General features: G+C 40.1%; 1 protein-coding gene across 6 annotated transcripts in view; it reads right to left on the minus strand.

The window, feature by feature from the left end:
• RHBDL2 (rhomboid like 2) overlaps window positions 1-12,331 on the minus strand; it is a 55,895-nt gene that overhangs the window by 16,941 nt on the left and 26,623 nt on the right. For all 6 annotated transcript variants that reach the window (XM_059377346.1, XM_059377348.1, XM_059377347.1 and 3 more), the window contains one exon: window positions 10,311-10,423. In XM_059377346.1, the coding sequence (XP_059233329.1) occupies window positions 10,311-10,423 (113 nt within the window). The remainder of the gene's footprint in view (window positions 1-10,310; window positions 10,424-12,331) is intronic.

Raw genomic sequence — 12,331 nt, forward strand, 5'->3', positions numbered from 1 at the left:
AAAAATTAAGTAGAGACACACAAGATAGAAAACCCTCAAATTTCTAGATGAAAACTGCAATGTCTTAAGATGAAAAAAAATACACTGGTTGAAAAAATTAAGTAGAGACACACAAGATAGAAAACCCTCAAATTTCTAGATGAAAACTGCAATGTCTTAAGATAAAAAAAATACACTGGTTGAGCTTTATGGCACATTAGTGCAGAAAAAAAGATTAGTGAACAGGAAGACATGGCAGTAAAAGTATCCACATAGAATGAAACACATAGAGAAGAATATTTTTAAAAATAAATACCTTGGGGACACCTGGGTTCCTCAGTCAGTTAAGCCTCTGCCTTTGGCTCAGGTCATGATCCCAGGGTCCTAGAATCAAGTCCTGCATTGGACTGCTTGCTCAGTGGGGAGCCTGCTTCTCCCTCTACTTCAGCTGCTCCCCCTGCTTGTGCTCTATCTTTCTCTTTCTTTTTCTCTGACAAATTTTTAAAAATAAATAAAGACAGCAGGGCACCTGTGTGCCTCAGTCAGTTAAGCATCTGTCTTCAGCTCAGTCATGATCCCATGTCCTGGGATTGAGCCCCACATCAGACTCCATGCTTAGTGGGGAGGCTTCTTCAAGATTCTCTCTCTCCCTCTGCCCCCTCCCCTTGCTTGCTTACACTCTCTCTAAAACAAATAAATAAATAAATCTTTAATTTTAAAATGCTAAAGAAAATTCTCAGGGAGAAGGAAAAAATATCAGATGAGAATATGGAATTACACAAAGGAGTGGAAGGCACTGGAAGTGGTGAGAACATGGACAAACCCACAAGATTTCGCTTATTACTTAAATTCCTATAGAAGATAAATATTTAACTACTTGAAATAATAAGTAAATTATGTTGGAGGATAGAAGATCAATGTACAAAAAAATCAACTTAATGTCCATGTCATAGCAGTGAAGAATCAGAAATAGAAAAATTTTAAATAGTACCATTTACAGAATATCAAAAATATGAAATATGGAGATAAATCTGACCCACACACACAAATACGCAAGAGCTGACACTGAAAGCATGGTTCCTAAAATTTACAAAGTGATAAATTATACTTCATCAAAACTTTAATCTCTGGGTTGTGACTTCAAGCCCTGTGTTGAATGTAGAAATTACTCAAAAATAAAATACTTTTTAAAAAGATTTTATTTATTTATTTGATAGAGAGACCGTGAAAGAGGGAACATAAGCAGGGGGAGTGGGAGAGGGGAAAGCAGGCTTCCCACAGAGCAGGGAGTCCATTGCCGGGCTCTATCTCAGGACCTTGGGATTGATTGTGACCCAAGCCAAAGGCAGATGCTTAATGACTGAGCCACCCAGAAGCCCCTAAAATACTTATTGTTAATTTTTTTTAAAGACTTTATTTATTTATTTGACAGAGAGAAATCACAAGTAGACAGAGAGGCAGGCAGAGAGAGAGAGAGAAGCAGGCTCCCTGCTGAACAGAGAGCCCGATGCGGGACTCGATCCCAGGACCCCGAGATCATGACCTGAGCTGAAGGCAGCGGCTTAACCCACTGAGCCACCCAGGCGCCCTTATTTTTAATTTTTTAAATTTTTTAAGTAGGCTCCACACCCAGCATGGGTCCCAACATGGGACTTGAGCTCACAATCCTGAGATCAAGACCTGAGCTGAGATCAAGAGTCAGCTGCTTAACCAACTGAGGCACCAAGGTGCCCCCAAAATAAAAATTTTTAAATATAAATAAACAAACAAACCCAGTGAGATACCATCATATATCCAACAGACTGGCTAAAATTAAAGACTGATGATAGCAAGTGTGGAGAATGTGGAGGAGCTGGAACTCCTGGTGAAGGTGTAAAATGGTACCACAGTTGACCCTTGAACAAATGGGTTTGAATTGCTCAGGGCCACCCTTATGCATATTTTTTCCCACTGAATACAGTACAATACTATAAACGTATTTTATCTTCCCTGTGATTTTCCTTAAAGTTTTATTTATTTTTTTTAGTAATCTCCATACCCAACATGGGGCTCAAACTCATGACCCTGAGATCAAGAGTCACAGGCTCTTCTGACTGAGCCAGACAGAATGCCCCCTTTGGTTTTCTTAATAATTTTTTGCTCTAGCTTACTTTACTGTAAGAACACAGTACATAATAATGTATACAAAATATGTGTTCATCCACTGTGTTATCAGGAAGGCTTTAGGTCAATAGTGGGCTATTAATAGTTAAGTTTTGGGAGAATCACACATTATATGTGGATTTTCAACTGTGTGAAGGATATCAGTGCCCCTAATCCCCACATTGTTCAAGGGTGAAGTGTATTTTGTACCATATAACCTAACAATCCCATTTTCAGATATACATCCGAGAGATGAACACAAAAACTTATACACAAATATTCATAGCAACATTATTCATAAGAGCCAAAAAGTGAAAGCAACCTAAATGTGTATCAGCTGATGAATACGCAGAGGAAACGTGTAAAGCCACATAATGGAACATTGTCTAGCTATAAAAAGGAATGATGCACTGACATAACAAACATTGATGAACAATGAAAACATTACATTTAAGTGAAAAATGCCAATCACGAAAGACCGTATATTGTATGATTCCACTTGTATAAAATGTCCAGAATGGGCAAATCTAAAGAGACAGAAAGTAGATTAGTGGTTGCTAAGTCTGGGGAAGGGAGAATGGGGTGGAGTGGGGAGGGATACAGGGTTTCTTTGGGAGACAAAAATGTCAAATTCAATTGTGATGATGGGCATATAACCCTGTGACTTAAGTAAAAAAAAAAACAAAAACAAACAAACAAAAAAACACTGAATTAGGAGCGCCTGAGTGGCTCAGTGGGTTACGCCCTGCCTTTGGCCCAATTCAAGATCTCAGGGTCCTGGGGTAAAGCCCCATATCGGGCTCTCTGCTCAGCAGAGAGCCTGCTTCCCCCCTCCTGCCCCCCTCTCTGCCTGCCTCTCTGCCTACTTGTGATGTTTCTCTCTGTCAAATAAATAAAATAAAAATCTTTTTAAAAAACTGAATTAAATACTTAAATAAGTGAATTGTATGATATATGACTTAGCTCTCAGTAATCTTACTTTAAAATGTTGGCAGTTTCTTAAAAGTTAAACATCCCTCTGAAAGGATCCGGTCATTCCATTCCTAGGTATTTACCCAAGAAAACTGAAAACATCTGATTACACAAATACTTACACACAAATGTTCATAAACGCTTCATTTGCAATAACCCCAAACTGGAAACAACCCCTAATGTCCATCAACAAGGAGAATGGACAATTTGTCTATTCCCACAATGAAATACAACTTGGCAATAAAAAGGAGTCAACTATCGACACACACAGTAACATGGATAAATCTCAAAATAATTATGCTGACTGGCAGAAGCCAGACAAAAATAAGAGTACATACTCCAAGATCCCACTTATATAAAATTCCAGAAATACAAATTAATCTATAATGATCAGTAGTTGCCAGGGAAAGGACAGGGAGGGGCAGTAGAGAGCAATTCTCAAGGGTCACAGAGAAACTTTCTGGGGAGTGATGGATACATTTCTTATCTTGATTGTGGTGATAGTTTGTTTCATGATTGTATACATGTATCAAAATTGTCATATTATACACTTTAAATATGTGCAGCTTATTATATGTCAGTTATACCTCACCAAACAGAAAACAAAACAAAAACAGATGCGAGGGCCATATCCTCTGAGCTTCTGAGTCAGTAGATCTGGGTGGGATCTAGATGGGTTTAGCTATGACAAACTCTCCACGTGACTGTGATGATCAGTCCCACTGGGGACACTGGGTAGGACTGCACACCAGCACTTCGATCTTTAACGTGCATACAAATCAATTTTGGATTTGTTCAAATGCAGATTCTGATTAGTGGGTCTGGTTGGGGCCCAATATTCTGCATTTTTAATGAGCTCCCAAGTGATACACATAAAACTAATCCATGGATCACACTTTGCCAGGAGCAAAGATGGGGAAACTAAAGTTATTTGACATATTAAAGAATCTAGAAAAAAAAGCAAGAAAGACAGTGGACAAGAGGAAACTTTTAGAAGTGATGGACATGTTTATGACATAGATTATAGTGAAGATTTCACAGATGTATACTTATCTCCAAACTCATTAAGTCATATACATTAGATATATACAGATATTGGTATGCCCATCATAACTCGAGTTATTTAAAAAAACATTTTACATCAAGTTCCCCTTAAATTCTTTATGTATATATAATTTTTTTTTTGAACATTAGTAAAGATTATGGTTCCAAGGAAAGAAAAGAAAGGCAATGGGGCCACGTAGTGGAGGTAATGAGCAATCTTGGATGTTTTGACTTTCTTCTGGATGTTGTCAGTTTTTTAGGAAGGATATAATATGATCTAATCTGTGCTTGAGGAAGGTGACCCAGGCAGCAGTGTGAAGACCAGAATAGCAAAAAGACACACACCTGCCAAGAAACTATTGCAAAAATAGCCAGACGATGTGAACAGGTTAATCACGTTCTCTCCTCTCTCTCCTCTGAAACTGGGGCAGGGCTGATTCCACAGGTCGAAATCAAGCTGCGGGGAGGGGGGGGGGGGGGGGGGCATGCAGATGCTAGAGCCCTGAGGGCCTCACCAGCACAAAGGCTTTCAGGGGCAGGAAAAACAGGCGTGTGCAGGACCAGAAGTAGAAGGTGGAAAAACAGATTCCACAAAAGCAGGAGGGAAGCCCCTGGGGAGCTATGTCACTGAGCATTGCCAAGTCTGTCTCATGAAGGTTTCCTGCTCTCTGGCCCCACTGCTCTAGGAGGCTAGTAACATGTTCATCAGTGAAAAAATTTCAAGCCCTGCAAAAGGTTGGCCTATGTCCCCTCTAAAAAGATGTGTTCACATTCTAACGCCCAGCACCTCACAATGTGCTATTGTGTGGGAAAAGGATTACTGCAGATATGATTAATTAAGATGAGGTCGTGTTGGATAGAGTGATATGACTGTGTCCTTATTAGAGGAGACAGGCACATGTGAATGGTGAACTCCATGTGACAATGGAGGCAGAGCACGAAGAGCTACAGCTGCAAGTCAAGGAATGCCAAGGACTGATGGTCACCGCCAGAAGCTAGGGAGAAGGGAGGAAGGAAGCATTCTTTCACACAGGATCAGAGGACAGAGCATGGTCCTACTGACACCTTGATTTCGACTTCCAGCCTAACTGTGAGATAGTACAGTTCTGTTGTTCCAACTACCCAGTCTGTGGTTCTTTGTTAGAGGAGCCCTAGGAAACTGATACAACCAGCCACTTCAATATAAGTATATTAACTTATTTGTAGGTTGCATATAAAAGTACTACTAATGTGAGTGTTTTGATGGCAGGTACATTGTATTGGTTTTCTTTCATATAGTAATATGTATTTTTAATATAAAATAGATTTTTTTAAAGATTTTATTTATTTGGCAGAAAAAGAGGCAGAACAAGCAGGGAGAGCAGCAGAGGGAGAGGGAGAGGGAGAAGTTCTGCTGAGCAGGTTGCCGGAGGCAAGGCTCGATCCCAGGACCCTAAGATCAAGACCTGAGCCAAAGGCAGATTAGCTTAAGCTACTAAACCACCCGGGTGCCCCTAGAAATAGAATTTTTAAAGGATGAAACATTGATTACACAATATTTTTAAATCATTTTTACTTTATTATTGGTACAAAAACATGGTTTTTTTAAAGATTTATTTTAAAGAGAGAGCACAAGCAGGGAGAAGAGCAAAGGGAGAGGGAGAATCCTCAAGCAGAGGATTCTCACTGAGCCTAACACAGGGCTTGATCTCACAACCCTGGTATCATGACCTGAGCAGAAATCAAGAGACAGCGGCTTAACTGAGCCACTCAGGCACCCCTGGTACAAAAAGTGTTTACCAAACCATAAAAAGACAAAAGAGAAATTTAAATGCATGTTTCTAAGTGAAAGAAGCCAATCAGAAAAGGCTATGTGCTATGTGATCCCAACTATATGACATTCTGGAAAAGCTAAAACTGTGGAGGCAGCGAAAGGATCAGTGGTTGCCAGGGGGTTGGGGTCAGAATGGGGGTAGGGATGAATAGGCAGAACACAGAGAATTTGGGGGACAGTGAAAATACTCCATATGATACTCTTAATGATGGATACAGGTCATTACACATTTGTCCCAAACCACAGTATGTACAATGCCAAGGATGAACTTCTTTATGGGCTTTGGGTCATTATGATGTGCCAGTGGAGAATTCGTCAGTTGTAACAAATACCCATCTGTAGGGGGATGTCAATAAAGGGGTGGGGTGAGGGGATTATGCATGTGTGGGGGCAGGGGTTATGGGGAATCTCTGTGCCTTCCTCTCCATTTCTCTGTGAACCTAAAACTTCTCTAAAAACACAAAGTCTTTAATTTCAAAAAAAATTTTTGAATGAGCAGATTTATAAAAATAAGCTTCATTATTTGTTTGAAAATCCTCATTAAATATCATAATTCTGAAGTACAATATATACTCCTAGATTCAGTTATTTTCTATAGAAATTTCCTCTTACTCATAGCCAAAATGTAAAATTTTAAAATGACATGTAGTTTCAAATGGGAGAATTATATCATTGACTTTGCTTACTCCAATTATGAAAAAAAAAAGTGTTGTAATTTACCTGTTAATCGCCACCTTTCCCAGCATCAGTCCTCTGTTCATGCAACTCATCAGAAGGTGTTATAAAATAGGTTTAAAACCCACTAAAACTCTTAACTGAGAACTCTTGAAACTGATGAGAAAATTGTTTCCTGTGTTTTAAGTGTGAATTTCTAAGACTTGTTGCATCATTCCCAGCAGCAAAGTCACCCAATGAGAGAACGATTTCCAATTATTAGTTTTTAAAATGCCCTTTCAGAGCATAAGTATTTTTGGAAAAGCAATTATGTTCTTTCTCCTTGTATGAAAAATGCTATTATGTCATCAATGGAACATATTTTGCATTTGCTTTTTCAACAACACCTGTTCAGTAGCATCCTACTGAAAACCTTTTGTTAACACAGGGCAAAAAAAGTCAGCAAATTAGACACTCATCTTTTTGTACAAGAAAAATGCATAGTCTTTAAAATGAGCCAAAGAGGAGAGGACTCTCACTGATTTCAAGACTTACAGTGTGTACAGTAGTACGGACGACATGGTATCGGTGGAGGGTACCACATAGGTCAATGAAACAAACAGGAGAACTCAGAAACAATGCCCTACAAATACAGCCAACTGATTTTTGACAAAGGTGTAAAAAGAATTCAATGAAGGTAATAGAATTTTTAATAGATTGTTGTGAAAATATGAAGTCATTTCCAAAAATCCCCAGAAGAACCTCACTCTAAACCTCACAGCTTCCTCACTCAAAACAGAGGCCATATTCCAATGTAAAGCATAAAACTGTAACATAAAGGGTAGTGTAAGAGAAAATTTTCAGGACCTAGAGCTCAGTGAAGAGTTCTTAGACATCACCATGAAGACGATTCATAAAGGAAAAAATGGTAAATCAGATTTCATAAAAATTAAGAACTTTTGCTCCATGACTCTATTAAAACAGTGCAAAGGCAACTACACATTGAGAAAAATATACCAGTCAACTACTTATTCAATAAAGGACTAGGATCTAGAATATGTCAAGAACTCTTGGAACTCAATGGTCTAGAAAAACCTAATTAGGGGAAAAAAAAAGGAAAGGAATACAATTAGGAAATGGGCAAAAGACATGAGCAGGCATATCACTAAAGGGGTTAGGCACATCAACAAGTGTTCAGCATCATTAGCCATCGGATGGCAAATTAAGGACTAAGGCCATGATGAGATATGGCCTTAGTATCACATGCTTCTGAGCACAGCTGAAGTAAGAAATGGCAACAACATGAACGCTGGTGAGGATGTGGACAACAGAATCCCCTCTACACTATTGGGGGGAATGTAAAATGGAGCAGCCATTCCAGAAAACATGTTGGCTGGTTCTTAAAACAACTCAACAGGCACTACCATACAGCTTCAGAACTGAGCGCTTGGGCATTTATCCCAGAGAAACGAAAACTTCTGTTCACAAAACTTGGTACTTCTGTTCACAAAAACCTGTACACAAACAGCTTTTTTTTATTTTTTTATTAACAGCTTTTTTTGTAATAGCCCCAAACTGGAAACAACCCAGATAGGCTCCAGGGAGTGAAGGGTTAAAAAAATGGTGGTCCATCCACACCATGGAATACTACTCAGAAATAAAAATGAATGAAGTATTGATACATAGAGCAGCCTACATGGGTCTCCCAGAGAATGATGCTGTGTGAAGACAGCCAACCCCAAAGGCAATATACTGTATCATTCCATTTATAGAACATGCTTGAATTGAATTACAGAAATAGAGAACAGATTAGTGGCTGTCAGGGGTGAAGGAGGGGTGGAGGATGGGGAAGAAGAGGTGATGGCTATGAAAATACAATGTGAGGAATCTCTGTTTTGCACCTTGACAGTATCAAGGTGGATGTCCTGGTTTGGAAACTGTACTACAATTTTGCAAGCTGTTACCATTGGGGGTAACTGGTGAAAGAATACTTGCAACTGCAATGTAAAAAAAAAATTAATTTAAAAAAAATGTTTCCGGGCGCCTGGGTGGCTCAGTGGGTTGAGCCGCTGCCTTCGGCTCAGGTCATGATCTCGGGGTCCTGGGATCGAGTCCCGCATCGGGCTCTCTGCTCAGCAGGGAGCCTGCTTCCTCCTCTCTCTCTCTCTCTCTGCCTGCCGCTCTGCCTACTTGTGGACAACAGAATCACCTCTCTGTCAAATGATTTCTCTCTGTCAAATAAATAAATAAAATCTTTTAAAAAAAAATAAAAAATATGTTTCCAATAGAAAGTTGAAGTGGGCTCAGGGGATTTGCTTAAAACCATAATTATATTGCTTTGATATTCATGTAACTCAGAAACTTTCTTTGACTTTGGAGTTTGAAAAAGTAATGGTTAACTTGAATCTTGGAGAAGGAAATAGATGTTAAAATCTTGAGTCTGAAGAAACAGAAGGCAGTTCATGAGAAGAGAGGTGTTTCATCCCCATTATGCAGGTTAGAAACGGAAGCTCAGAAATGTCAGCAACATTCCCATGTTCACACAGCTAATAAACGATAAAGGTAGAATTCAGGATAAGGTTCTTCAAAAGACCATATTCATTTTAATATAGTACACTAGCTGCTAGAAAGAAAAAGAAAAAGATTGTAGCTTTAGGGGTGCTTTATGGTTGAGTTAAAGCCTCTGCCTTCAGCTCAGGTCATGATCTCTGGGTCCTGGGATCGAGCCCGGAATTGGGCTCTGCTCAGCGGGGAGCTTCCCCCCCCCTCTCTCTCTGCCTGCTTGTGATCTCTGTCAAATAAATAAATAAATAATCTTAAAAAAATGTTTCCAATAAATAAATGGATAGATGGGAATTCTCATACTTTCTCCTCTGATCAAAGTGGATCCTCTTAAGACACACCCCCTTTCAGAGATCACTGCGTATTTTGCCAGTTCCCTCTGAGCCCTGGGCCTCTGTAGCTCTTCTCTATGTTCCCTTCAAGCGGTCTTTCTTAAATGCACATTGGCTCGTGTGACTTCCCAAGATCGCTAGTCTGACATGCTGGGCCTTCATGATCTGGCTTTTAAGTCTCTACCCAATATATATGCACCTGGGCACCAACATATACATAACTTCCAAATGTGCAAAAGCCAGTCTGATTCTGAGATACCCAAGGACAGGCACAATGACCTATCTCTGTGTGCTTCTCTCAAATATTTTAACTGTTGTGGGGTTTTTTGGGGTTTTTTATGGGTTTTTTTTTTCTTCAGTTTACTTATTTATTAATTTATTTAAGTAATCTCTACACCCAATGTCAGGCTCAAACTCACCATCCTAACATCGTGAGTAGCATGGTCTTCTGACTGGTCCTCTAACTTTTCTTTCTTTCTTTTTTCCTTTCTCTTTCCTTTTTCCTTTCTTTCTTTTCCTTCCTTCCTTCCTTTCTGTACTTTCTCTCTCTCTCTCTTTTTTTTTTTAGCTTTATTTAAGTAATCTCTGCACCCAATGTGGGGCTTGAACTCATGATCCCAAGATCAAGAGTCCCAAGCTTTTCTGACGGAGCCAGCCAGCTGCCGCTGATTAACTGATTTCCAGTGCTTATCAGGTTCCCCAGCATGTATTAGGAATACAGGAAATCTTGACTTAAATGATTACTTTTGCCTTGTGCATTGTGCCCTCAGAGTGCAGAGGCATTGATTCTGTGTTACCCTCAGGATACTCACCTGCAATCACTCCTGCCAGGTACACCAGCCCTACTCGCAGGCCTTTGTGGACCATTTCCAAGGGAATACCCAAAGCAAGCTGCATAATGAGATTCCCCACAATGTGCTGAACTCTGCAGAGACAAACACAGTAGTCCCATATTACGACTAACCCACACTGTTGTTTCTTTGGGACATGAACAGGCATTGGTGTATTGTTTCTAGTTCAAATTCCATTTTCTAATTTTTTTAGGTGACTTTTTTTTCTTTAATAAAAATCTCAACACAGTGCCTCAATATGTAAAACCGATAAAAGGACATTTTGGAAGTATCATTTATTTTGTAAGTTCTGTCTTGAAACAGTGACTGACAACATCAAACGATCAGTGATAAGGATGGCTTAAGGAACATAAACTTGAAGTTAGGCTCAGATGACTATTGCCATGTTAGGTCAGCCCCCCGCATCTGATCCTGTTTCCGTAGCATGGTAATGAGAAAATCCTAATTCACACGTATCGAGTTTTAAGTTTCAATAGCTTTGTTGTTGTTGTTTTTCTTCTTTAAGGGAGGCTCCATACCCAACGTGGGGCTGGAACTCTCAACCCCGAGATCAAGAGTTGCATGTGCTACTGAGCCAGCTGGGCACCCCAAATTTCAACCGTTTTTTAAACAACTGGTCTTGCAATCTTAGGATATACTTTTATTTTTAAGATTTTATTGATTTATCTTACAGAAAGAGAGAGAGACAGAGACCGCGCATGAGCAGGGAGGAGGAGCCAGAGGGAGAGAGAGAAGCAGACTCCTAGCTGAGTAGGGAGCTCAATGCGGGGCTCAATCCCCGGACCCTGGAATCGTGACCTGAGCCAAAGGCAGATGTGTAACTGACTGAGCCACCCAGGCACCCCAGGGTATTTTTTTATAAAACAGAGATGGCAAGAGAAACCGCATCCCCAGTTCTGTTTTAAAAAGTCCAGGGGTAAGCTGCTGAGCAAGGAGCCTGCTTCTCCCTCTCCTTCTGCCTGCTGCTCCCCCTGTTGTGCACACTCGCACTCCCTCTCATTCTGCCAAATAAATAATTAAAATCTTAAAAAATAATAAAGTTGAAAAAACAGTTCCCCAGAACGAAAAAGAAAGTTTACACTAGCTGAAGTTAGTATCTCCCATGTACTACAGTTTGGCATATAACATATTTGAGTGCAGGTGGTTTTTATTTCAGTTCTGAAAGAGGTAAAAATATTTTTAAATAAAATTCATATTTTGCTTGTCAAAACCCACAGGCATCTCTGAAGAATCTCTGAATGTACTTTGGTACATTCCCACATTCTAGTCATCCTTAGTTTAGTTACTACATAACACAAGACTTTTTTTTTTTTTTTTTTTTTTTAAGAGATTTCAGCTTAGGGGCGCCTGGGTGGCTCAGTGGGTTGAGCCTCTGCCTTTGGCTCGGGTCATAATCTCAGGGTTCTGGGACTGAGCCCCACATCTGGGGCTGAGCAGAGAGCCTGCTTCCCCCTCTCTCTCTGCCTGCCTCTCTGCCTACTTGTGATCCTTCTCTCTCTGTCAAATAAATAAATAAAATCTTTAAAAAAAAAAAGAAGACTATACAGTGAGAGGAGAAAAGGCATAAGGATGAGATCCCCCATCGTAGACCCAGAATAGAAATGCTGACTTTTTTCCATCAAATTTTATCTACCCTTCCAGGTCTAGCTTGAATCCATGACATCTGGGAAACCACCCCCTCTCGGATCTTTCTGTCTTTCTGTTTCTGTTACAGTGACTAATCCCACATCCATCTCCTTACCACCTGTCTGCTTCCTTTAGTGAGGCTGGAAGAGCTCATGTTGACTTTGCCAGCCTCTCATAGTAAGGGGCAGCTGTGTCCATGGGTCTGGCCATTGAAATGCAGGACAGAGCAGCACCCGTGGGAGACTAGGAAGAGAGCTACTTTCTTGACGAAAGGGATGAATATCCCCAGCACCTGGTCTACCCTTCCCCTTCCTGCTTTTAATGCCCAGCTATGCTGCCAACTTGCAACCACGAGA

The sequence above is a fragment of the Mustela nigripes genome, chromosome 14, assembly GCF_022355385.1.
Source record: "Mustela nigripes isolate SB6536 chromosome 14, MUSNIG.SB6536, whole genome shotgun sequence".
NCBI lineage: Eukaryota > Metazoa > Chordata > Mammalia > Carnivora > Mustelidae > Mustela > Mustela nigripes.